The sequence below is a fragment of the Chelonia mydas genome, chromosome 3, assembly GCF_015237465.2.
Source record: "Chelonia mydas isolate rCheMyd1 chromosome 3, rCheMyd1.pri.v2, whole genome shotgun sequence".
Taxonomy (NCBI): Eukaryota; Metazoa; Chordata; order Testudines; family Cheloniidae; genus Chelonia; species Chelonia mydas.
The window spans coordinates 105,271,651-105,299,418 of NC_057851.1; the positions used below are offsets into that span (position 1 = coordinate 105,271,651).

Consider the following 27,768-nt stretch of genomic DNA (forward strand, 5'->3'; position numbering starts at 1 on the left):
CCCCGCCCGGCGGCACCCGCGGGGGCTGAGGCGGCGGCGGCCTCTCTCGGCTGGTCCGGGCTGGGGGCAGCCGGGCCGGGGGCAGGATGCTGGGAGCCCTGTGGAGCTTCCTCAAGCGCCACAAGAAGAAATGTCTCTTCCTGGGCACCTTCCTGGGCGGTGAGTGACCCGCCCCGGGCCGCGGCCTCCCGCCCGGCCCCCCTCACTCCCCCTTCCCGCCTCTGAGCCGCTCCCCCGCCCCGGACTCCCCCTTTCCCCGGCGTCTCTCCCCGCCGGGCACTTCCCCCTTGTAGGAGGCCGGTGCGGGAGCCACAGCCGCCCCCGAGCCGTGCCCTGCCCCGTCCCCCATGTGTGGGGGGGCCGGGCCCGGGGGGACGGGGGCGCTTTCAGATCGGGGCGCCCAGGGTCCGTGCAGCGGCTCCTGCGCAGCTCGGGAAACACTCGTGCCCACCCCGCCGCTGGCAGCCCCCGCGGCGCCCCCTGCGAAGGAATGGGGCGGGGGGGCTGCCCGGGACCCCACGGAGCGCGCTGTAATCTGCTGCCTCTCTGGCCGTGCCCTTCGGCTCAGCCTGCAGCCCCGGCGACACTCCTGCTTCGGGGAGATCGCCGGTCAATGATAGCTGCGTATGTCGGGTGGACATGCTTCCTCTGCGCTTACACCTCGCAATAGGTGCCGCCCAAAACCTTTTGGAGTATTAACTTGAAAGGCAGTTTTAAAAATATAATCTTCTGACTGGTTTGGATAAGACAGTTACATGTTCATATATAACTTTTGGGGCAAAATAACTTAAATTGATTAATTGGGTTGCTGAAAACCATATGAATGAATGAAATGCATAAAAATGAATAATTTTGGGATGCAGAATCAGTGGTTTTAAGAAGCACAACAGACAGATCTGGGTTTTACATGGTATTTATTCTTTGCAGTTATGTGGAGAGGATGATGGCACAGTAGCCAATGAGGCAACTAGTATTTTAAAATATTTTCTTCCTGTTACCATGTTTGTTTCCATAGTGATTGAGTTTTACTAAAATGTTACCGAGGACCATGGTCCCCCTATTGCTTGTGGGGAAACTAAGAGGATCAGCTGAAGCAAACAATATCAATAAAACTTTTAGGATGTGCCCATTCAGTTGCTAATAAATCTGAATTAACTTGAAGGCCTTGAAAGCAACACATACCTTGAATTATTTAAGTTTTTAATGATAGTTTAACAAAATTCATACTGCAGCACTGGAAAGCCATTACATATTTTGTATCATCCTTACAGGTACTAACTGTTGCAATAATTCAGTAAGCTAGCTGTGTATTTAGCTGAAATGCACATTTGCCATCACTGATAAAAACATCCCATGTGCTCATTTTAGCCCCAGTCTTGGAAAAGGCACTGCCCCAAAACTTAGTTGACTGGCAGTGCCATGTATGCTTCCAGGATGTTGAATGCACCTATACATAAACGTCTGAAAACCAGGAAATACAGAGTTTAGTTACACACAATAATTTGTCCTTGCTGTGGGGATTTGCGCTTGTCTGGTAGCGTACCTAACAGTACGCTATAGGGCAGAGGTAAGTGTGGGTGTTATTCTAGATGGAGTCCTTAAGACAAGCTTTAAGGGCTGGTAATACCTGGCAGCAAGTGGTCAAATATAAGCACACTAACCGTTTCTTTTATTGTACCCATGTGTTGTGTCCCCACAGGGCTCTGTATTTATCTGGAAAGATAGACATCATCTGTCAAGGCAGATTGGGACACAAAGGGCATGTCTACACTGCACTTGGGAGGTGTGATTGCAGCAAGCATAGCTGTACCTGAGCCAGCTTTGATATAGCTGGATCTAGTAGGCCCTGCTCCCCGAGGGCATCTCAGAGCTATCGCTGCCTGTACCTGGGCCTTATACCAAGAGGGCGTCTCAGAGCCACCTGGCTAACAGCTCTGCCTTCCTCCTGGCTCCTCTATTCCCCCCCATAGTAGAGCCCTGTAACCCAACCCAAACCCAACGGACCTGACTACAAGTGTTGGGGCTGGATTAATTGGGGAAAAAAACTGGACCCTTTGGAGGTATGGGGGGGTTGGCACAGTGGCGACTGCCTGCCCTACTCCTGCCAGCTGCCTGCAGTGCAGAGCGAGAGACTGTGGAGGAGTTGGTTCAGCAAATGGTGGCAGACAGCAGGAGCCAGTCACACAGACTCCTGTTCTTTTTGCCACTGATGCAAGCATCCACTGCTGCACTGACCCTATAGACAGGAGGTGGCTGACTCCGTTTCGGGGGAATGGGTCTGGGTCAGGTTAGTAAATGACTCAGCCCTCTCAGGATCAGGCCAGGTAGGCTCGAGTCTGAGTCAGATCTAAAGATTCGGGCCGAGCTGACCTGTACCTGTAGGAATGGAAGGGCCATGGGAAGGAAATAAAATGATAACCTATGGGCTGTGAGGAGCACATCTACCTGCTGGAGAGAGCAAGGGGAAGTGGATGGAAGCCCCCAGACTTCATATTCCACACTTCAGGAATAAGGTAGAGCTAGGGGAATCAGCAATATAGGAGGATTACTGAGGTGTGAAGTGTTTCATCTCAATAGGATGTGCTTGGGGGTGGGAGGGTGCGGATCAGACCATCCCATGGAGATGAATACAGCATGACATAATACCTCTGAGACATGTGAACTGACCCATTTATCTCAGTGGGGGTTTTCTGTTCGCGGTTCTTTTCCTGTTTACCTGGCCAGTGCTTCTGAGTTGAGAGTGCTGTCCAGAGCGGTCACAATAGAGCACTCTGGGATACCATCGAATTGTGTCCACAGTACCCCAAATTTGATCCGGCAAGGCCGATTTAAGCGCTAATCCACTTGTCAGGGGTGGAGTAAGGAAATCGATTTTAAGAGCCCTTTAAGTCGAAAAAAAGGGCTTCATCATGTGGACGGGTGCAGGTTTACATTGATTTAATGCTGCTAAATTCAACCTAAAGTCCAAGTGTAGACCAGGGCTTAAATACTGTTTGGGTTGATAGTAGTAACTTGCTTCCTCTTTCAAATATTTACTTTGTAGCCTGTGAATCTTGATTCAGTTGGGGGGAAAAAGTATAGATTTGTATTTACAGCTTTGTAAGTGCACTGTAGCATCAAGAGGAATTTTGAGTCAATATCTAAACTTGTTCTGTGTACTGTTATGTGATTCTCTCCAACGAGAAGAGCTGTATGAAGAGAATTAGTGTAGAAAAAGACATATATGTGGTCAAATAGCAGTGATGCTTATGGTAGTAGTGGTGATAATACAAAAAAATGTACTCTGGTAGGACTTGCATACCTCCAAAACAGTGTATTAAAGACCTGAATGCTTTAGATCCATATATGTCCTCTAAAACATCAGTTTGACTGGTAATCTAGGAAATTTCAACATTCTAAGATTGAGGTGGTGTTCATGTCCAAGCTCAAGTACAATAAATATAAAAATAACATTAACCATTGATCAGTTGGGGAAAAGTTACTTAAATCTGTCAATGTCATGACATGAGACAAGTGCTCAAAGGTCTTTTTAATAGAAGCATAGCAGGAATAGGGCAGGACTTCCCTTGAAGTCTGGAATCTTGTCTTTGCCATTAGTCAGTGCTAGATGTTTCAGTGGACAGTGAACCCCTATATAATGTCCTCTGCCAATTGTACCATACTACAATATTATAAGGTAAGGGGAGATTTCTTCTTGATCCCAGCTGCTGGTTATCTTAGGCCCCTGATCCTGCAATGTGTTGTATATAGCAGATCCCTGAAGCCAATAAGGGCTTATCTACGCTTGAAACACTACAATGGCACAACTGTAGCTCTTGAGTGTATGTACTCCCTATAGTGATGGGAGGGATTTTCCCCATCAGTGTAGGTAATCCGCTTCCCCAAAAGGCAGTAGCTAGGCTGATGGAAGAATTTATCCATTGACTAGCACTGTCTACACCAGGGATTATGTTGACTTAACTGTGTCACTCTGCAGTGTGGATTTTTCACACCCCGAGTAACATAGCCAGGTCTACCAAAATATTTAGTGTTGAGCAGGCCCACAAGTGGTTGATAGCCTTTGTGATTTTCATCCCAGTTAGAGATTTAATATCACTTCTGTATATTAGGACTCATCTACACCTTCAGATGCTGAGGAATTTATTTGACTTTTTTTGCTAACAGGCCCATACAAATATCTAAACAAAATATTTTTGTCTAAAATCGAGCTATCCATTTTCTTTTCTTTTGTATCTCGCTCTCTTCCCCCTTTCTTTGGGTTTTATGCATTTAACTTTTCTCACTGACCCTTTATTTCTACCACACTCTTGCGTTGTCTGCTTTTCATTCTCTAGTCTTTTTTTAAATATTTGTTGTTTGTACAGTAACTCCTCACTTAACGTTGTAGTTATGTTCCTGAAAAATGTGACTTAAGTGAAACGATGTTAAGCGAATCCAATTTCCCCGTAAGAATTAACGTAAATAGGGGAGGTGGGGTTAGGTTCCAGGGAAATTTTTTTCAGCAGACAAAAGACTAATACACACACATTGTAAGTTTTAAACAAACAATTTAATACTGTATCCAGCAATGATGATTGTGAAGGTTGGCTGAGGTGGTGAAGTCAGAGTGCGGGATATTTCCGAGGGAATGCATTACTGCTAAATGATGAACTAGTACTCGGCTGAGCCCTCAAGGGTTAACACGTTGTTAATGTAGCCCCACGCTCTCCAAGGCAGCACAAATGGAGGGAGGGGAGACAGCATGGCAGACAGATCCTGTGTGTGAGAGAGAGAGGCGCATTGCCCCTTTAAGTACGCTGACCACACTGTAAGTACATTGCCTTTTTAAGTAGATCAGCAAGTTGTGACAAGAAAACGAGTATTTGTGGCACCTTAGAGACTAACCAATTTATTTGAGCATAAGCTTTCGTGAGCTACAGCTCACTTCATCGGATGCATACTGTGGAAAGTGTAGAAGATCTTTTTATACACACAAAGCATGAAAAAATACCTCCTCCCCCCCCCCCCCTTGCTGGTAATAGCTTATCTAAAGTGATCACTCTCCTTACAATGTGTATGATAATCAAGTTGGGCCATTTGCAACACAAATCCAGGTTTTCTCCCCCCCCCCCCTCCCCCCCCCCCACACACACAAACCCACTCTCCTGCTGGTAATAGCTTATCTAAAGTGACCACTCTCCTTACAATGTGTATGATAATCAAGGTGGGCCATTTCCAGCACAAATCCAGGGTTTAATAAGAACATCTGGGGGGGGGGGGGGGGTGGTAGGAAAAAACAAGGGGAAATAGGTTACCTTGCATAATGACTTAGCCACTCCCAGTCTCTAGTCAAGCCTAAGTTAATTGTATCCAATTTGCAAATGAATTCCAATTCAACAGTTTCTCGCTGGAGTCTGGATTTGAAGTGTTTTTGTTGTAATATCGCAACTTTCATGTCTGTAATCGCGTGACCAGAGAGACTGAAGTGTTCTCCGACTGGTTTATGAATATTATAATTCTTGACATCTGATTTGTGTCCATTTATTCTTTTACGTAGAGACTGTCCAGTTTGACCAATGTACATGGCAGAGGGGCATTGCTGGCACATGATGGCATATATCACATTGGTGGATGTGCAGGTGAACGAGCCTCTGATAGTGTGGCAATATTGTTAACCTATCCAACTATACTCTCAGCCCAGCAGAAACAGCTGTCCTATCTCAGGGCCTCTCCTTCTGCCCCTCAACCCCCACGAACATGATACAGTTCTGTGGTGACCTAGAATCCTATTTTCGACGTCTCCGACTCAAGGAATATTTCCAACATACCTCTGAACAACATACTAATCCACAGAGACCTCCCTACCAACACTACAAAAAGAAGGATTCTAGGTGGCCTCCTCCTGAAGGTCGAAACAGCAGACTGGACTTCTACATAGAGTGCGTCCACCGACGTGCATGGGCTGAAATTGTGGAAAAGCAGCATCACTTGCCCCATAACCTCAGCCATGCGGAACACAATGCCATCCACAGCCTCAGAAACAACTCTGACATCATAATCAAAAAGGCTGACAAAGGAGGTGCTGTTGTCATCATGAATAGGTCGGAATATGAACAAGAGGCTGCTCAGCATCTCTCCAACACCACTTTCTACAAGCCATTACCCTCTGATCCCACTGAGAGTTACCAAAAGAAACTACAGCATTTGCTCAAGAAACTCCCTGAAAAAGCACAAGATCAAATCCGCACAGACACACCCCTGGAACCCCGACCTGGGATATTCTGTCTACTACCCAAGATCCATAAACCTGGAAATCCTGGACGACCCATCATCTCAGGCACTGGCACCCTGACAGCAGGATTGTCTGGCTATGTAGACTCCCTCCTCAGGCCCTACGCTACCAACACTCCCAGCTACCTTCGAGACACCACTGACTTCCTGAGGAGACTACAATCCATCGGTGATCTTCCTGATAATACCATCCTGGCCACTATGGATGTAGAAGCCCTCTACACCAACATTCCACACAAAGATGGACTACAAGCTGTCAAGAACACTATCCCCAATAATGTCACGGCTAACCTGGTGGCTGAACTTTGTGACTTTGTCCTTACCCATAACTATTTTACATTTGGGGACAATGTATACCTTCAGATCAGCGGCACTGCTATGGGTACCCGCATGGCCCCACAGTATGCCAACATTTTTATGGCTGACTTAGAACAACGCTTCCTCAGCTCTCGTCCCCTAACGCCCCTACTCTACTTGCGCTATATTGATGACATCTTCATCATCTGGACGTATGGAAAAGAAGCCCTTGAGGAATTCCACCATGATTTCAACAATTTCCATCCCACCACCAACCTCAGCCTGGTCCAGTCCACACAAGAGATCCACTTCCTGGACACTACAGTGCTAATAAACGATGGTCACATAAACATCACCCTATACCGGAAACCTACTGACTGCTATTCCTACCTACATGCCTCCAGCTTTCACCCTGACCACACCACACGATCCATCGTCTACAGCCAAGCTCTGCGATACAACCGCATTTGCTCCAACCCCTCAGACAGAGACAAACACCTACAAGATCTCTATCAAGCATTCTTACAACTACAGTACCCACCTGCGGAAGTGAAGAAACAGATTGACAGAGCCAGAAGAGTTCCCAGAAGTCACCTACTACAGGACAGGCCTAACAAAGAAAATAACAGAACGCCACTAGCCGTCACCTTCAGCCCCCAACTAAAACCCCTCCAACGCATTATTAAGGATCTACAGCCTATCCTGAAGGATGACCCAACACTCTCACAAATCTTGGGAGACAGGCCAGTCCTTGCCTACAGACAGCCCCCCAACCTGAAGCAAATACTCACCAACAACCACATACCACACAACAGAACCACTAACCCAGGAACCTATCCTTGCAACAAAGCCCGTTGCCAACTGTGCCCACATATCTGTTCAGGGGACACCATCACAGAGGCTAATAACATCAGCCACACTATCAGAGGCTCGTTCACCTGCACATCCATCAATGTGATATATGCCATCATGTGCCAGCAGTGCCCCTCTGCCATGTACATTGGTCAAACTGGACAGTCTCTACGTAAAAGAATAAATGGACACAAATCAGATGTCAAGAATTATAACATTCATAAACCAGTCAGAGAACACTTCAGTCTCTCTGGTCACGCGATTACAGACATGAAAGTTGCGATATTACAACAAAAACACTTCAGATCCAGACTCCAGCGAGAAACTGTTGAATTGGAATTCATTTGCAAATTGGATACAATTAACTTAGGTTACCTTGCATAATGACTTAGCCACTCCCAGTCTTTTTTCAAGCCTATTTCCCCTTGTTTTTTCCTACCACCCCCCCCCACCACCACCACCACCACCAGACGTTCTTGTTAAACCCTGGATTTGTGCTGGAAATGGCCCACCTTGATTATCATACACGTTGTAAGGAGAGTGATCACTTTAGATAAGCTATTACCAGCAGGAGAGTGGGGTGGGAGGAGGTATTTTTTCATGCTTTGTGTGTATATAAAAAGATCTTCTACACTTTCCACAGTATGCATCCGATGAAGTGAGCTGTAGCTCACGAAAGCTTATGCTCAAATAAATTGGTTTGCCTCTAAGGTACCACAAATACTCCTTTTCTTTTTGTGAATACAGACTAACACGGCTGTTACTCTGAAACAAGTTGTGACAGCAGCTGCTGTGAGCAAGCTCCCTCTGTCCTGAGCCTTGTCGTGTCTCCCCCCAGTTCTATGGAGATGGGGTAAGCAGGGGGTAGGGGGACACCCTGACACCCCCCCGTACAGCAAGCAGGAGGCTCGCAGGAGCAGCACATGGCAGTGGGGGAAGGGACAGCTGAACTGCTGGCAATTGATAGCCTGCTGGGTGGCTGTCGCACAGGGAACTTAGGGGAGCGGGGAGCTGATAGGGGGGCTGCCGGTCCACCCTTGTTCCAAGACCCCACCAGCTAATTCCAATGGGCTGCTCTTTTTGCAAGCAGTGGACAAAGCAAGCAGCTGCCAAACAACATTATAAGGGAGAATTGCATAACTTCAGACGAACATGTTCTCTGATTGATCAGCAACGTAACAACGTTAACCAGGACAACTTTAAGTGAGGAGTTACTGCATTGCAGTAGCACCAGAAGCCCCATTGTCAAATTGTGAGGAATCTCTGCTTGGAAGACATTTCTTGCATAAATTCAAAGCATTATGTCTGGCATTTTATTTCAACTTGAAGTTCCAGTTTTTAATAGTACTGTGGAAAAATTCGACCCCAAATAGTTGATACCCAGATTCTTGAAGAAGAATATGATGTTGTGGTTTTGTTAAATAAAGAGGGAGAGGTCGGTAGTAAAACAGAACAAAGGGGCAGAAGTAGGAGGAGCTTAATGACATTTTGTAAATCTGCTTGTTGTTTAAAAAAAATGTATATCTTTATAGGAGTCTACCTACTGGGAAAATACGGGCAGAAGAAAATTAAAGAAATCCAAGAAAGAGAAGCAGCTGAATATATTGCCCAAGCACGAAGGCAGTATCATTTTGAAAGTAATCAGAGGACCTGCAATATGACAGGTAAGGCAAGCAGATACATTTATCTGATCAACAGAATCCTTTGGGGACTTATTTAAACCCACAATATGGAAGGAGAAAATTAACACAGCAGCTAATTAGAACTCAGAAGCATCAGTGTTGAATGATTGTCTTATAAAGGCATAGTTCAAATAGTATTATTGGGCTCTATAATAATATAGATTACAGTTCTTGTAGGTTCAAGTTCTCTAAGGTCCTTAAGCACTATCTTATTCAAGAATAAAGTGGTCGCCAAACTAAAGGGGCGGGTAGATTTACAGCAAGCCACCAAGATGAGTAATATAAACAAACACTTATTAAGTTACATAGAATTAACTTGGCAGATAACCTTTAGTACATCCAGTAAGAAACTTTGCAGTTTAATAATTCCCTAACTTCGAAGATAGACCAGTTAAAAGGTGGAACATTAAGGTGGTGGTGATTATTCTTGTATTACAACATAATCTATACTTTAGAGATGGGGAATTATTTAGTCACAGGTGGTTCAAGGTTATTTATGTAGCACAGGGGTGGAGCAGTATTTCTTTTTTCCCCTTTGAAGTGCATAATGGCTCCCTGGGTTGCTGAAAGTGATTGAGGATACCAAGAGTGCATGGAAAGCAGTCTGGACTTCCTTTTAACTCAACAGAAAAACTTTTCCATTTCGTAGGGCTGGGTTGACTCTACAGAGGAAATTAGGTTTTATTTATCCTGCTCATCCCCAACAACTAAGTACCATCTATCTGAGGGTTTTTTTTTCCCTTTCTATGTGCATTATCATTATATACTGTGCATGTCTGTCTTTCATTTTATCCTCCTAACAGGATAGGAATTTGGCTCTGAAATCTTCAAAGAAGAAGGGAAGTTGGCCCCCAATATCCCTTTTATGTGTTTCTTGTTTTAAATATAAAACAGATCTCGCAGATATGCAGCATCCTTCCTCTTTAGAAATAAGATCAGTGTTTTCTTCTCCACTGAAGAAAGCCAAATTTTAGTTTTGGCCCAGCTGCAATATACATTTTAAGATTTTATATATCAAATAATTAGATATCTCCTATTTATATTGTAAAAATAATGACACACAAGTGGCACTAACAATTTGTGTACAAGTGGCCTCCTGAGCACTTTGCTTTTGTTGGGTTCCATTCTATCACCTTCCTTCAGTTTTTTTTTTTTCTTTCAGGTTCATAACTCTTTGAGGCAGTGACTGTTTTCTTATGTCTGTAAAGTACCTGGCATACTTTAAATTCTACTGCAGCATAAATTATAATAATTTAGGCCCTAAGAACTATATTTTGTAGTTTGTGTGTGGTAGCATAGTATTCAATTGTGAATCAGGTAAAAAGAGGAAAGATGCCTTAATGGTTGGGGTCCTACCCTGAGATTTGGGAAACCCGGGTTCAACTTCCTGCTCTACCACTGATTTCCTCTGGGATCTTGGGCAAGTCGCTCAATGCCTCAGTTTCCCATCTGTGAAATGGGGATAATAGCACTTACCCATCTCATGGAGCATTGTGATGATAAATGCATTAAAGACTGTGAGGCACTCAGATACTACAGTAAGGGAGGCTATCTAAGTACCTGAGAGACAGAAAAAGGAGGACTTGAAACAAAAGTCTAACTTGACCAGCCAATTAAGCCTGTCACAAAATATAACTAACTTGAGAACTAGCCTGGAGTTGAGGTTTATAGACGCCCGCTGTTTGCTAAGTTCATGCAAGTGCAGACTTTAGGAAGTAGGAAATACTCTAGCTGGAGCTGTTGTAAAGGCTGTTCCTAAACAAGCGGACCAGGCTTTGATATGAGCAGTTAGTATGGGCTGGTGCAAATTTGTTTCTTCCTGCACAAATAGGAGTTCCCAATCAGTAAACAGAACAAGCCAGGGTTTCTTTGAAGCAAACCGTCCCTGTGACTTTACATACTGTTAAAATGACGTAAGTTTGACTGTACTGTTTCTTTTTTGATGTAAACTGAAAAGGGCCTGCCTTAACCTCTAAAAATAGTGGTAACAGATGGGTAATGGCCACCCCAGTTTGATTTCCACAAGACTTATTGAATTAATGTTTGCTTTTGTTAAACTATGATTGGAAACCTTAGATCTTATGGTCATGCTGTAGTATACTTTCAGCCCCTTCTGTGTATCTTGTCCTTCCCTCCAGTCTCACACACCTACCAGGTATGTTGTAAATTAAGAAACAAAAATGAATTTTCTTGACTGTTGGAGGGAGGGACACACTTAGGCTGGTTGTTTTTCTTTGTTTACCAATTTATTTTCTTTTAATGATAGTGCTGTCAATGCTTCCAACACTGAAGGATGCCCTAATGCATCAGTTGAATTCTGAGAGCCTCACATCTTTACTTAAAAATAGGTAAGAATATTTTGCAGGTGGTCTTAAAAAATGTGCTAACTGATTCTGAGTCACAAATTTTCCCTGATTTGGGCTTTAAGTGATGCATTTGCAGTTTAAAGAGCATGAGAAATGTTGATTCTCTAGACCCTTAAATCAACAGTCTGTAATGGTATTCATTATATCATAATAAAATGATTATTTATTAAGTATGTAGTTTCATGTATATGGCACTTCACAAACATTAGAAGAAAAGATCCTTGCCCTACAGCACTTAGTCTAAGAGCCCTAGCTTCAAGCACTTAACATGTGGAATTGCTGCAGAGAAAGTGCTTACAGAATCAGGCCCCATCTGAAACAGGACAGTGAGTCTTTCAATGAGTTGCTTACAGTGAATTTGTAAAAATGTTTCTGTACTCTTATCAAGGTCAGGCATGAAAAGTATGCGCGATAGCTTTCCAATTGTAATCTCACATGGAAGAAGTGAGGTATTAGAAATTAATTTAAAGTAGAACAGGTAGGGGCACGTTCTACACTAATGAGTAATGCACAGTTTTAGGGACATACCTCTACCAATTGTGGTGATGGCTTTTGTGGCTGTGATTCCCAACCCATTGAATTTAGACTACTGAACAGCCATCATGTGGCAATGACTTCTTTACATTTGATCTGGTGTGTATTGAAACTAGTGACCTACAAGGGAAAAACTACACAGCATATAGCCAATTTTGACCTATCCAGTCCCCTCATTACTATCAGAAGATGCTTTCACTTACATTAATGCTACAAGGAAAGCATTGTAGCTACCAAATTTCACCACGGCAACTTAAAAGTTGTTGTTGTTGTTGTTTTTCTGAAAAAGCATCTGGAAAGGCTTTTTCAATAGTTCAGCCTTAATGAACTGATTAACTAGTCATTGTCTGTCTTAGTTACGTTAAGTCTCTTGCTAATTTTTTTAATGCTAATTAAAATGGTTATCAAACCACTAAGCAATTGACTTATAGTAGATGTTCCAACAGTGTCTTAATTGTAGTTGTCAGCTGCCAAAACAGTGGAAAAACACTCTACGTTTTTTCAGTGCTGATGTGTTAATTTTATACAGTATATTAAATCAGTAATTTTGTCACAATAAACCATGATTTTAAAATGGAAATGTATTGAAGAAAATTTTAAGTAAATATTTATAATTAAGGGACTCTGCAATCAATCAGGTTCATGTCCTGAACTAATCAGCAAAACAAGTTTGACTACATTCCTGGGTGTCCTTTGTTATAAGGCAGAGATGCACAGTAGCTGAAGTCATACACTGTAGTGTGTATTCTTGTATCAAAATTGATCTGTTTCTCACAGAATACAACGGTTGGACGGGACCTCAGGAGGTCATCTAGTCCAACCCCCTACTCAAAGCAGGATGAATCCCCAGTTTTTGCCCCAGATCCCAAATGGCCTCCTCAAGGATTGAACTCACAACCCTGGGTTTAGCAGGCCAATGCTCAAACCACTGAGCTATCCCTCATCTAATAGGTGATTGTTTTGATAAGCTTGCAGGTCAAAATGTAAGTGAGCTCTGAGATGTTGGTGAAATGGAGTTGGTTTTCTTCATGCCGTGGCAGTGGATGTGGGACAGGGCAGGCCAGGTAGTAACATAGCTTTTTTTTATCTAAATTTCTGAATTCAGATGTTACATGTAATTGCTAATCTCTTGTAGAGAGAGCTGGGCAGCCAGATCACAGATATTAAGACGATCAGGGATTCTGTACAGTAGCTTGCAAGCATGAATAATCTTTTTGGATAATGATGCAGGTTAGGGTACATTCTGATCAATTGCCTCTTGAGCTCACTGGTGCAGAGGAAGCATTGAATTTCATTTTGCTTGGAGGTAGGATTGTGAGTTATATTTTTTTGTGGAGAGACAGCTCATGAGATGAAGTAACTGACTGGATTGGGTATAAAGCCGGAGTTTTTCAAGTAGCTACGTATTCTTGGGCTCTGCCCAAAGATGCAGGGATGCTTTCTCACCTTCTCCTCTGGCAGAGAGGGATCAAACTACTTCAGTCCATGAGAGGTCATTTAGACTGAAGGAGGGAAAGAGAGTACATAGCAGGCAGATAGAAGGGATCACCATTTCCTAACACTACTATTTTGTACCGTGTAAAGGAGCAGAAATGGAGATTTCAGTTCTTGATGTCCCAGAGGATAACATTATCTTTCTGATATTTCAGTGTGTTAAGATTGTGCCATGCTTTAGTAAGTCTGCTGAAATATGAAAAGCTGGTCACTTTTTTTTTTTTTTTTTAGCATTGCTGTGGAAAAAATTTCCTCAGTCTTCCTAGGAAACTTGCTCCTATCTGATATTTCTTCTTCTCAGAGTATTCTGGTTCCATCTTGGTCTCCTCTCCCACACCAGAGCACTCCTGGCTGTTGTGACCAGGGAAGTGGTCTGCCACTGTATTCCTTATTCAACGCCTCCCATCTTCCAAGCTACTCTTTTACATTGTCTTCCCTAGTGAACAACTCCAGTGCTTGCTTCTGCTGCTAACTGTGGCTTTCCAGAGAAATAGGAATAAAGTCGATGTGATTCTGGTCAATTTTGCTGCCTCCTACGGGCGTCTGAGTAGCAACAGTGAAAACTAACATGACTGTGGTCTGTTTTCACTCTTCTGTCGCTTGATATTGGAGACTTAAGAAGACCACATCAGTTTACATTGAAAGGTTATTTTTATAATCACGAGCTCTAGAAACAGGTTTTATATTTAGATGAAAACATAGGTTCTGCAAAGGTTTATAGCATTGGTTCCTCTTCCCTATCCCATTTGGCATGGAAAGTTTTGTACTCATTATATACAAATAGAACAAGTATATTTTCAAGCCCTGTAATGTGCTGGCTTAAAGGAATGCTCTAGTATGGTTTTTTTATGTAGGATTTTTTTCTCTCAATTTTTTTAAAATATAGTTTTTAAAATTGTTGATACTTATACTTTGCAAAACAGAATAAAGTATGAGTTGCTGTTACATATGCCATAGCATTCCTTTGTCTCTTCCTTAATGTGTCTCCATCTGTCCACCAAAGTCATAGATTTGATAGCCTATTCTATTTCATTCAGTCTGTTGTATTATTTCTACTAGAGAACTGAGCAGTTGATTGATATTTTAAACAAATACCAAAATTCTGTGTGTTCCTTCCAAAAGGATGAAAATGGCCAGAAGTGTTGAGAGCCAGATCTATGAAGAACCATTAATTGGGGATCAAAAATCATAATTTAAATTTTATTATTTTACTGGAATTTCTTCCAGCCTGACTCAAGAGTAGATCATTGTTTCCTACATAAAAACAGCGATATTTATGTAACCTTTCACACCAAGGAATTACAAAATACTTCCCAGATTATTTTCAGGGATCATTTCATACAGCGCTGAAATGCTGTCATCTCTGGAGTGGAACGCAACAGGCATTCTGTATCAGCAATGCTTAAAAATAAGTATGGCTACATTATCTTATGAAAAATTAGGAAGAATTTAGGTAATAAATAAGGGTTAAATTTGGCCAAGATATTGAGGATAACATGCCTGTTTATTTAAAAAAAAAATGTGGGAGTGGCATTTTCTTTTCCACAGGTATCTCAGAGGATACATCATCTCTCTGATATTTCAGTGTGTTAAGATCGTGCCGTGCCATGCCTTAGTAAGTCTGGTCAGTTTAATCTTTCGAGCTTCAGTTTCATCTTTAAAAATCATCAGCTGTGCTCCATAAAGCCAAACTTGGCAATGGTTCGACTTGGAAGAAGGAATATGACTACTGAGACTCTGGTCCTGCAGTGCACTGCACTGTGCCCACCCAGAGCCCCATTAAGTCAGTGGGACTCCAGGTGGGCATAGATGTCTGTCTGTGTGAAACAAATGGTAGGATCTGGGCCCATGTCACCAACACCGCTTTCTGGATCATCAGGGTTTTCTCTTTAAATATTGAGTCACTAAGCTTATGAACTCAGACCAGATAATAGAGCTACAGAATCTAAATTGCCAAAAAAATTAATCTGGTACATGAAAGTTGTTTTGAAAAACCTCCAGGATTTTGTAGTTCTTTATTATAGACACACTTCTTCCTGAACTACAAACAAATGATGGTGGGCACAAACTTAATTTCAATAATTATTGTAGTTATATAAACTTGCCTTGCAACACTCTTATTTCTTTTAGTTTCTTTAATACTTTCTAGTTTCTCTTTGAATGTAAATGTTTTTAATATTTTTCATTATTTTTTCCCAATAGGCCACCAAACAAGTTAGAAATATGGGAGGATTTAAAGATAATAAGTAAGTCAAAATGAAAGATTTTTCTATACATATTATTGTAGCATAATAAGCCTAAAAAAGCATATCTCTTTTGTCTTCCCCTTTTAGAATATACATATCCATTTAGGTGCGCAGGAGCGGGTTGCTCTTGCTTCGGCAAATATTGTTTTATATAGTCACTATTCTACTACACTTCATAGCTACATTATACAGTATAAGCCATCACAGAAAGGTGCTACGGATAAGAGTTTTGTATCTCTTTGGAAAGTCATAGGGTCAGAGGCCAAGCTGAAGTATCTCACTGAGTCTTGGAAGGCTGTAAGACCCTCATGAAAATCTGAGAAGAGTGGAATAACAATGTAGAACTATGCATGCCACACTTTCTGCACCACTGTGAAGAATCTCCAAAATAGGTGCTCAGAAATGACTGTGATGGGCGCAGTATAAGAACCTGAACAAAAAAAAAATACATCATTGCTACTAGAATGTCTTGTCCAGTTGTACATATTATCAGCTGTTGATTTTGCTGAAGCCCAGACTCATGACAGTCTCATGTCAATGTCAACATATGAGGATTCAGCAAACGCTATAGGCAAACACATATATGTGAGGTCAGACCAATGTGAGAATCGAAAACACAGTTACATTGTCCATGACTGACCGGGGCAAGCTATTGTGTCCTTGCTCTGTGGTGGTCGGATTTTTCACATAAGGTATTAAGGTGCCTTGCTTCAAAGCAGTTAATGACAACATGACAAAACTGCTGCCACCTTGCTCTAACATGGGCTGTTGCTTCCCAGTTGCTGGGTCTATCTGACATGTTTTCAAGTTTTTTAGTGTATCTTTATATTGTTTGTACTTGTCATCATGAAACTGGATACCTTGCTTTAGCTGATCATAAAATATGGCCTTGTGTATTGAGTTGGCTTACGAATAAAATACCCAGAGCAAGGCAGCTGAACTTTTCTGAGCATGCCTTCAATGCCAGACATCCAACAGTGATTAAGGATTCCAATATTGGGAATCTCATCCCACTGTTTCATCCTGCAAACAAACTGAAGACTGAGCATATAGAACTAATCAGGTTGCCTGTGTCTTACAACCATATAAAAGTATTGTAAGTATGACTGTCCAATAGACATATGGCTTAGTGTTTTTTTTTTTTGATGTCTCTGTCACTCCATAGACAGTATGATAGCATTCCAAATGCAAACCTGGCCTTGCTTATGCACTGGGTAATCTCATAACCAATTATGGCATTTGGTGATGGCGTACTCCCTAAGTAGCAAAACTTCTCCACTGACTTGAGAGAAGCATGCTATCAGCTGTTGATTTTTTTTTTCTCAAGTTCATAGTAACCAATCATACCATAGGAGCCCCTTGTTTCATCATTGTACATGTTTTGGGGTAGAGGGAAAGGGAAGGATGCCATAGTGTATACATAGCTGAATAGCTGTGCAGTGAAATACCATTGGGCCAAGGTGGAATACCCCTTCCTGACTCCTAGCTACCATGTGGTGGTCTGTTTTTTCTCTGTTTCATTTTCCACTCCCTTTGGTTCTGTTTGTCTCTCCTCTACAGCTTTCTTATATATGCTACTTTGTTCATCTGGTCCCCTCCTTCTCCTTCCCTGTTTCCTAGTCCTTTTCTTCTCATGTTCTTATTGCTTGCTACTAAAGCAGACTTACTGCCTAGTTGCCTCATGTACCCTTCCATCCAGACATCCTCTCTTGCTCGTGGCTGGCTGCTCCAGTGCCAATGCTGGTTCCCGTTTCCTTTCTTAAGCAATATCAGCCCCAACCCTAGGTAGTTAGCAGGCTGCTTCTTGTTCCCAGGCTGCTGTTATGCTGCCTTTGTCTGAATTGCATGATGAAGTCTAATGTAGTGTTCTAAATCCGTTTCCATGGCCTAATGAAGAATGGAAATTTCAATACAACACCCCATTTTGCATTTTATATTAGCCCAATAAAAGGAATCACCTGGAAGTGCATATAGTTTGGGTAACTTGTGCAGTATCTTTTCTTTTTGCAAATAATTTTAATAGTATAATTTAGCATGTTTTACAGTGAATGATTGTGAATTTTATTAAGCATTTTAGCTATCACTACTGTACATATTTAGACTTATGTGATCATCTTGGTTGTGAACTTTCTTTGAGTGGTGTGTGATCTAAGAAAAGGAATGAAAAATGGAATGACATGAAAAAATGACTGTAAAAATGAAAGCTGATACTTATTGAGCTCTGGAGAATGCTCTCCTAGTGCCCTCCTAGTGATATAACTTCAAAATTATTTCCTTTTTCCTCTTTAAGGTTTTACCAGAAGCATTGTAGCTGTGTATAGTACGTGTATGCTTGTAGTTCTTCTGCGAGTCCAATTAAATATTATTGGTGGTTACATCTACCTGGATAATGCGGCAATCTGCAAAAACAGCACAGTAAGTATTTATTCATGGAAAGAAATTATTCAGTGAGAGATGAAAGGGTATATAACCAGGAATATTGGGATGAAATTATGGAAGGGAAAACTTAGGTTGAAATCAGGAGTCGGGGTATGAGAACTCTTCTGGCGGAGAGATGTATTAGTCTATGGAATAGTCTCTCAGTGGAAGTAGTGATAGTCCTGTTGCTTAAAACCCTTAAAACTGAGCTGAACAAAATACTAATAACCTCACCTAACACCCTTTCTGAGCAACACAGGTGCAAATTGAGAGGGTTATTTGTTATTAAAAGACCCAAATAAATACATTTCTTATTAATTTTCTGAGAGCTTGTCTACATTACCTGCTGGATTGACGGGCAGCAGTCAACCCAGCTGGGGTCGATCTATCGCGTCTAGTCTAGACATGATAAATCAACCGCCGAGCACTCTCCTGTCGACTCCGGTACTCCACCAGGGCGAGAGTCGACGGGAGAGCGTTAGCTGTCGACTTAACCGCTGTGTCTTCACTGAGGTAAGTAGATTTAAGTACGTCATAACTTAGATTCCCCCCCACCCCGGTAGACCAGGCCTGAGATGTAGCAATATCAGTATGGACAAATCAGCCTGTGGTAGGTAATCCAGGTGCAGGATTTTCATGCCTAGTTCTTCCCAGCATATAGGCAGGCTGCCCCAAGTTACAATCTCCCACATCCAGGCTTCCTGACTGGATGTTCTCATTGGTGTTGCTAGATCATGGAAAACAGCTAGCAAGGTAAGAGATTTGGTTTTCTTTTCTGTGTTATGGCTCTCACCAACAGGAACAAATGGGTCCAGCTAGGGTGTCAGATAAGATCTCAGTGAGCTACTGAGTGGCTGCTCTAAAAGCATGAGATGTGGGCATTAATAGTTATCTGAGTGCTTCTCTATATTGTTAACCGCTCCTTCCACCTTCCTTTCCAGAGTCATGAAGGGACATGCTGGTCTCTAGAGACAGGCCTGGGGGCTTAGGAGGATCCACTTTCCAGTAAGGCAGCCAGAGGTGGTGGAAGTCAGGGTCCAGTTGGTAAAATCTAAGGAGGTTCTTGGGCAGGGTGAGTGTAGAGGGAGAAGCACTCTCTGTTTCTGCCATCTTCCGAGGAGTGGAGTGGATTGGCAGGATCCAGTCTGAGAGGTTGCCTTGGAGCAAAGCAGATGGCCTCCGCTTCATGTCCTGAGAATTTGTTTCACCACAGAGAGTTTTAAGGCTTTTATGAGACTTGAGTTGATGTTACCCCATTCCATCAGAGTGGCTTTCCTGAGGTGATCTGAGGAGCAGGAAGGTGGAGAGTGGACTGGTTCCAACTCTAGCTTGCCCTCTTCAGGAGAATTCCTATCTGAGCAAAGGGTGAATGAGGGATGAGGTTTTTCCTGCCACTAGGGATGGAGAAGAGGTCCCTATAATACAGTGGAGGGGAAAAGATCAGGGAGCTTATCTGCAGAAAGCTCTTTTTGGAGGAGAGGTAAAAGGATCCTTTAGGATGGAAGGAAGCAGAAGCCATACCCTGAATAAAGGGTCTCCTTTTTATTGGAGAAGGAGGAATGGCTGAGAGAGACTTGTCATCTCCCACCTCCAGCGTATCTGCTTGTGAGCTCTGGTTTGAGTTGATTTATTGTGGAGGTTCTCTTCTTGGGTGTGCTAGGACACATAGGAGCAGTCCTGCTGTTCCTCAAAGTCCCCGGTGGGGCAGGGGTTGCTAAATTAGATTGGCTACTCCCATTGTTTGCTCAGGCTTGTGTATAGCAATTCTACACAAGGCTGGGAGAGGAAAGATGAGCAGAATGACCTGCTGCTAAAGAATGGATGTGCCGCAGAAGACATTTTTAGCTCTTCTTCTCAATTTTCCTTTAAGGAAGTCTTTGTCCTACCCTGCTCCATGCTGTGAAACTACTGATGTCTGGAAGAAAGATGGTGCCTCACCAGTGAGGCAGAGTTGGGGAAGCCCATGCATGATATTAGAAGGATCTGGGGGAAACCCACATACGGTGTTGAAGGACTCGGGAGAATAAAATCCACATCCAGAATGACTACAACCTACATGAAAGCAAAGGAGGAGGACTCATGCATTAATCTATACTAGTGGCTGGCACATCTTTAAATTGTTCGGGTTTTTTTTTCTTTACAGACACCTCTAGCTCCCCCTGAAGTCCAACAGCAATATTTATCAAGTATTCAACACCTTCTAGGAGATGGTATGACACTTGTAAACTTACTATTTTTATATCATGCCATTGTATGCAATATTTCAACAAATAAGACTTGAATAATTTTTGGTACCTTTTTTCTGCCCACAGGTCTGACTGAGTTAATAACTGTAGTTAAACAAGCTGTGCAGAAAGTTTTTGGAAGGTAAAGGTGACTTTTTTTATCTTTTCCCTGGTAGTTGCTTCCAAATAGTGTCGGGGGGTAAAAATATTAAAATGAGGAAACTTTTTATTATTTGAAAATAGTATCTGAAAATGTCTGATTTATCTATTAATGTGCATTGGCAGGCTTAGCTTGTTGCAACAGATTTCTGGGTTGATCAATATCTAAAAATGGTGATTGTTGTTTGAATGTAATTTTGTCACGAGCAAATAAATGAAATCTATGTTGTTGACTCTGCAATTAACATTTTGGTCCTTTCTTTCCACAGTGTTTCTCTTAAACATACTCTGTCTCTTTTGGAGTTGGAGCAGAAACTTAAAGAAATCAGAAAGTTGATAGAACAGCATAAAGACTTGTCTCACTCAGATAAGATTGGATCTAGATCTCTGTTGTGTCATTATATGATGCCAGATGAAGAAAACCCATTAGCCACCCAGGTACTTGTTTAATTTTATGTGCATCATTTTTATTCTATTTTGTGCACCACATTATTATTGTAGCATGGTAACTATACCCTTAATGAGAGCCAATGCCAGTTATTTCACATTAAGTCAAGTGTCCTGGTTTCTTTAATCTAGGCAATGTAATGTATGGACTAGAAGAGTTAAGACAGAATTGCTTTTTATTCTAATGTCAATTTCATCCTCCAGCATGGAGAAACAAAGGTTAGAGAGGAGAAGAAAACTTCAGTGGCAATCAGTTGTTTCACCAAAACAGTCAGCATCATAGTTACATATCTAATCCACATCTCACACTGAGAGGAGATTTAGCTCTTAACTTGATATAAAACTAGTTTTAAAGAATAAACTTTCCCCAGAAGGGGTGATAAGATACTCCATCTCATGTTAAATGACTAAATATAAACGTGTTGAATTATTTCAACTTTAGAGGGCTAAGGAATACCGAATATCTCGCTAAGTTACTCTGTTTCCCAGAAAACTTTCTGAAAGAAAACAGCAGTGATGAAATTAGTGAATGCTTCTGCGAACACAGAGATTATAAAGAGACTTGATAAGCACAATTTAAACTTGGTTTCCAGTTGGACATTTGTTACAATGATTTTCTTATTACATTTTTGGCTTGACTTCTCTCCCTTTTCCCTGTTGCTCTTACGTTTTAATCCTTATTTTTGGTCGCTCATGGGATGTTCACTGTGAGGCTGCCTACCCAAGGCATGAGGAAGCCTTGTCTGTGCTTGCCCTGGTTCAGCTCCCCAACCCTACTGGCCGTTGACAACACAAGCACTGCCCTCTTGGCCTCACTGTCACTCTACAGATTAGTGATTGGCATATGCCAACCCCCAAGACCTCCCAGCATCTCCCTGGAGTGTCCAGCCCCATGTCCACTGGACACTTGCAGTATTTACAAATCCACTGCTTCCTTCAAACAAACCATGCACTTCAGTTTACCAGTTCCACCTCAGATCACCACTCTGCTTTACACACAGCACATAGATATCTTTATAGTGAACTCAAGTACAGTAAAACCTCCGAGTTACGAACACCTTGGGAATGGAGGTTATAACTCTGAACAAAATGTTATGGTTGTTCTTTGAAAAGTTTACAACTGAACATTGACTTAATATAGCTTTAAAATTTTACTATGCAAAAAAATTCTGCTTTTAACCATCTTACTTTAAATGAAACAAGCACAGAAACAGTTTCCTTACCTTGTCAAATCTTTTTTATACTTTATTTTTGTAGTAGTGTATATTTAACATAGTACTGTACTGTATTTACTTTTTTTTTTTTTTTTGTTGGTCTCTGCTGTGGCTTGATTGTGTACTTCCGGTTCCAAATGAGGTGTGTAGTTGACTGACCAGTTAATAACTTTGTTTGTAACTCTGAGGTTCTACTGTATAAGTCTATTTACAAAGCATAGAGATTCAAGTAGCAGCAAGTAGTAGTATTGGAAACAAATGGTTACATGTAAAATAAAATCATAACACACATTCTAGTGCCTAGACTTACTTAAGATGATACTCTCATGTCTAATAAAGTATTGCTCACCCAAAATCTTTGTAGCCCAGGCTGGCTGCAACACTTTTCGCGAGACTAGAACACTGTCAGTTGTTTCCTAGGTGAAGGATTCGGTATGTCTTCTTGCACTCCAAGATATACTGGAACAGATATACCTTTGTCTTTATTCATAAACCAGACACTTCCCCTGCTGTTTGTTCTTGTAGATTTTGCTGTCTCTCAATCTGCACCTGATTCGGTATTCATGTAGGTATATAATACACAAAACGCAAATAGCCAGGGAGATAGGTGTCTTGCCTCTTGCCTGAAAGGAACATATCTGAGATATGTCACTTTCTGGCGACCTGCCTTAATTCCAAGACATTGCGAATATAATTTTCAGTATAGCTACATAGCTCTGTAAATATCTGTACATACATTTTGCAATGATTATGACAACCAGCAAGCTACTACTGACTCTTGTTAGAGATCTCACATGCCACCGTCAGTCAACTACAGATATTGACCCAGGGGATCCCTGTAAAGCACTTTGCACCCCCTGTGCACTCTGCCAGTTGGTATCAAGTGGTCCCCGGGTCACTTACTCCCATTTTACTAAATTTCTGAAATGAACGCTAGAGGAACGCCAGCCTGGTTCTGCAACAGTGACTTCAAAACTAGACCATTATATTTGTAGTCTAACTGTATTCCAGTTGCTAATGGAGTTCCTATTAAATTGGATGTTTTGTTTGCTTTTTCTAGGCCTGTGGACTTACCGAAAGAGACGTTGCTACTATTAAATTACTTAATGAAACCAGAGATATGTTGGAAAGGTAAAGAGAGAACCTGTATTAGCATTAAAATCTTTATAATAATTGCAATTTTCATATATGTACCGGTGGTGGTGGTGGTTCCCCTCATAAAATTTGATCCTTAAATTATTAATACTGTATTAAAATTTAATGAGCTAAAGGCTTTTAGGCTGCCATTTTCAAAAGTGCTTAAGGGGCTTGAGTGCTCAAATTCAATGGGATTTGAACACTAAACTCATTGGGCCTTTTCGAAAAACCAAGCTTTAGCTTTTAAAAACAAAAAATTCTGATTAATCACTGTAAACATTACTAGACACATCACTAGAAAATATACTTGCAAGAAGAAATAATCTTGCAGTGACAAGCTGATACGACAGGTCTTTTTCCCCCCTCATTTTCTGTGGTTCTGCAATAACTTGGGCCAACTTCTCCTCTCTATTAGATCAGTGTAAGTCCAGAGTTGTTTCATTGAAATCAGTGGCTGTCCTCCACTCTTACTCGTACGTAAAAGTGCAGAAATTTGGGCTCAATTTTCATTTTCAGATTCTATTTTTAAATGGATTCCAATTGACACCTTTTTATGCAGGGTTTTAGCAGTGCATTAAATGTTTTCTTCTACAAGGGAGTTATAAAAGTGAGGGGTTTTGCATTGAAAATGTTGACAGAGATTGAATATGGATTCACTGAACTATGGGTAGGTTGTTCTTTTCATTGATCTTCGAGAGGTATTGGGGATTTTTTTGTGCCCATCACCACAATTTCTTAGCACTAAGTAAGAATGATTATTGAAGTTCTAGTTCTCCTGTATTAGTGATAAATGCTTGATCTGCGCTGGCTTTTATTCAGCTTGCAGGTGGATTTCAATGTGTTGGTTATAACCTGTAAAGCCCTAAATGATTTGGGACTTGGTTACTCTCTCTGTGGTATACTGCCTCAATTAAGAACAGGACTGGTGCTTAAGGTGGAATTGCCTCAATAGAAATAAGAGGGAACCACTGGCAGGGTGTTCTGTGACTTTTTTTTTTCTTTTTTTTTTTTTTTTCTTTTTGGAACCTGTGTCTGCCAGAACCCATACTTGTTAATCTTCTGGACATGCTGCAAAGACCGTCTGTTTGGTGGGCTGAGGAACATATATTTTCGAGCAGTCCTTTGTCTCTGTTGTAACCTTTAATTTATGGGATAGGCATCCAGATTGCTGGAGGGGTGCCTATGGGTGTATTTTAAAAATGTGACGAACTACATATTAGGAACCAGAACAGCAATTTTTAAAAACTTTTTTTCTTTTTACAGCCCAGATTTTAGTACAGTTTTGAGCACGTGTTTAAACAGGGGATTCAGTCGACTATTGGACAATATGGCAGAGTTCTTTAGACCCACTGAACAGGACTTATGTCAGAGTGGCTCTGTAAATAGGTAAATATTGCTTTGATGGTATTTTACGTGTTTTCTGTCTTGATTATGCTTTCGACTTCACAGTAATCTCTGCACATGGTTATAGATTCCATGGCCCCGTATAATGGAAGTAACTGGTGATGAGAAGAATTCTAGCACTTCATAAACAAACATGGATTTTAGGATTTTACTCACTTTAGTGAGGTAGGGAGGTACTAGCTTTGTCATTTTACAGGTGAGAAAACAGCAATATAAGCTGTGATTTGGCAAAGGTCCCACACAGTCAGTTGCAGCGTTAAAGCTCGAACTTCAGAGTTCTTGGCTCTCTATCCCATGCTTAGTCTGCTAGAGCATGCTGATAATTATTTTAGCAATAGTTTTTACAAACCCTGAGTTCAGAGTCCTGCAGCCTAACCACTGGGCCAGACTCATCCCTGTTGTGACTCTGTTGTCTGTTTTAATCCCCTACTTCCTAACACACTCCAGACTCCTTATAAAGCTTTGTGTTAGCACTCTTTGATATGAAGTTTCACTCCTTGACTGCCAGATGCTTAGTTTAACCCCTTCTGAACTACGTTCCACCTATAATACAGTCAGAGTACACAGAACTATACAATAATTGGAGTGTGCTGAATACAGAATAGGTCCTTCCTGGAAGAATGGATGCTGAAAGGCAAAGTGGATTTTAAAAACCCCACACAGGATAAACATAGAATAATATGAGGTCATTTTTATAGCTGAAATACTTACAGAATAGATAAATTGTGGGCATTTCCAAGGGAGCTTGACTTAATTGCACTTCCCTTATAACACACTCTTTATGCCCTGATCCTGCGTTGGAGGACATATAGGCAAACTCCTGCACCTAGTGAGAACCCTGTTGGTTTCAGTGAGGCTCTACGTGTGTACAGGGGTCTGCTTACAAAGATCTGTTTCAATGCAGGATTGAGTTTTGAGATGGACTGTGAAAGGGGCATGCGGAGGGGCTTTATTACTCTGATATGTTTAGTAGTAAGATGAAAGGGAAATATGTGTACTTTTTGGGTGAGATCCTGGCTACACTGAAATCAATGGCAAAACACCTTATTTGAAAACTCCACACTCATCCAGTTCTTAAAAAATCATTTTCAAATGGGAAAAAGATTATCATTGTCAATAACAAAAAAGCAGAACTGTGATTTATTTAAAAATGCTTGATAGTCCCCTTAAATATCATTTATTTAAATGGATACAATTACTGTACTATTTTGGATTGCTATTAATCTCCCATCTGTCCTACTTGACTCCTCACGCTACCTCCAATAGTATTTGAAAGAGGATGGGACTGCAAACTGACATAGGTAGTGATACAAACAGTACAAACTTTGGTTGAACTATAGTTCTTGCTACATGTGACACACCTATGTTGTTGAATGGAGTACAGTCACCAACAGATCAGTTGCTGCTTGTTGTGCTTGTTTTCTATGTGTGTGCTTTTAACAAAAGACCTGATAAAGAACAAATAAGTAAACTTAAAACCACACACAATGCAAATCTGAAACTTACTCTTTCAAGGGCAAAAGAGATGGAAGTGACTTCTTCAGAGTTGTAACAATCCCAAAGAATTTATATATAGTTTTTCAATATAAAAAGGAGACTTATGCCTGCCTCTTATGTGTTTTTTATTCCTTCTAGTCTTTCCAGTGTCAGTCTTCCTCTGGCAAAGATAATACCCATCATAAATGGACAGATCCATTCGGTGTGCAGTGAAACCCCTAGTCATTTTATTCAGGTAAGAAGCCTTTGTACTTAGTATCTTAAAAGTATCCCAAGTCTGCTAAAATATTCATTGTTAAATGCAACATTTTATATCAAAACTGTATTGCCCAATTCTCATGTGATGAGTTTTAGTTCAGTTTCTTTTAAGAAGTGGGAACAACTGGTGCCACTTAAGAAAAGGCTCCCTCTCCCAAAAAAAGGTCGGTCTCTCTCTCATCCCTGCCACCTGCTGTTGTCAGTGGAAGGGTAGGGAGAGCAAGGGAGAAGACGAGAAGGATGGTGGTAAATGCAGAATGATCTCTTGATCAGACTGCTTTGGCAATTTTGTTTTTCAAATGTGACAAACTTTCATATTTGAGTAAAACACTCAACACTTCCTGGTATCAGGCTCTGTCATGTTTAACCATGTGTAAGTACTTCAGCAAGAAAAGGTCATGGTTCTTAAACTAGTTATTTTTTACTTCCATCTTCTTCCAGGACCTGTTGATGATGGAACAAATGAAAGACTTTGCTGCTAATGTGTATGAAGCTTTTAGTACTCCTCAACAATTAGAGAAGTGAACTGTGCATCAAAAGGAACAGATCATGTCTTTATATAGTACATCCCTTGTGAATACCTGGTGGGAACTTAAGGATTTTGGTTAATTTCATGATAGTGTAGGATTGCTAGACCTTCAGAAAGAATACACTTATTGAAATACTTGGGAATGCACCTGCTATTGTTTATATAATAGAATTCTGTTACAACACCTGATGAAAAACTTTGTGTTGGAAGAATCACTGTTCACTAAGACTTTGTATTAAGAAGGTTTCAGCTGTATTTAATTAACTCATTTAGAACTACTTTTATTGTACACAGAAGGCCAATATTAAGATACCTACAGTTATTAAAACTGACTTGCTTCGGATGTGGTGAATTTTGGAAGAAGCAATCTCTCTGATCATAAAACTCTAGAAACTGCAACAGACAGTAAGATGGGTGAAGTCAGGCTTCTCTCTCCTTTCCCCACAAAAACTTTAAAAAACCCTTCTTTCCTCAATTCTATAAATGCCATCCTAGAGGATTTAATTTCCAGAGGCAAAAGCACAGTCTCTGCCAACTGATGCAGGTGCCTGACCAATGTTCTGGGTGCTTGCCTTCTTGCTGAAGACTTAGAATACATTGATTTTTAGAGGGTCTGTTGTGTTTGTGCTGTCGATGAACAGCTATCGAGGTACACATTTGTAAATATTTTATCTTACTTTGTATTAATTTTGATCCCAGTACACTGTCTGTATTGCAATAAAGAATTTTAATGTAAAAT

The 27,768-nt window shown here is 41.2% G+C and overlaps 1 protein-coding gene across 1 annotated transcript; it reads left to right on the forward strand.

Annotated features, from left to right (window-relative positions):
* The first annotated feature begins 18 nt into the window (after positions 1-18).
* PEX3 (peroxisomal biogenesis factor 3) lies at positions 19-27,767 on the forward strand. The gene is made up of 12 exons (XM_037894908.2): positions 19-159; positions 8,952-9,083; positions 11,368-11,449; positions 15,698-15,741; positions 18,032-18,156; positions 20,303-20,369; positions 20,472-20,526; positions 20,813-20,981; positions 23,265-23,335; positions 24,605-24,727; positions 26,381-26,477; positions 26,942-27,767. Exons 1-12 carry the CDS (start codon positions 87-89, stop codon positions 27,023-27,025), a joined length of 1,122 nt encoding a protein of 373 aa, XP_037750836.1. The 5' UTR covers positions 19-86; the 3' UTR covers positions 27,026-27,767.
* The last annotated feature ends 1 nt before the right edge of the window (position 27,768 follows it).

Coding starts and splice junctions, on each gene's coding strand:
- PEX3 (XM_037894908.2), top strand. CDS start 87: ATGCTGGGAGCCCTGTGGAGCTTCCTCAAGCGCCACAAGAAGAAATGT. Junction 9,084..11,367: donor GAGGACCTGCAATATGACAG/GTAAGGCAAGCA, acceptor TTTTAATGATAG/TGCTGTCAATGCTTCCAACA. Junction 18,157..20,302: donor CAATCTGCAAAAACAGCACA/GTAAGTATTTAT, acceptor TTTTCTTTACAG/ACACCTCTAGCTCCCCCTGA.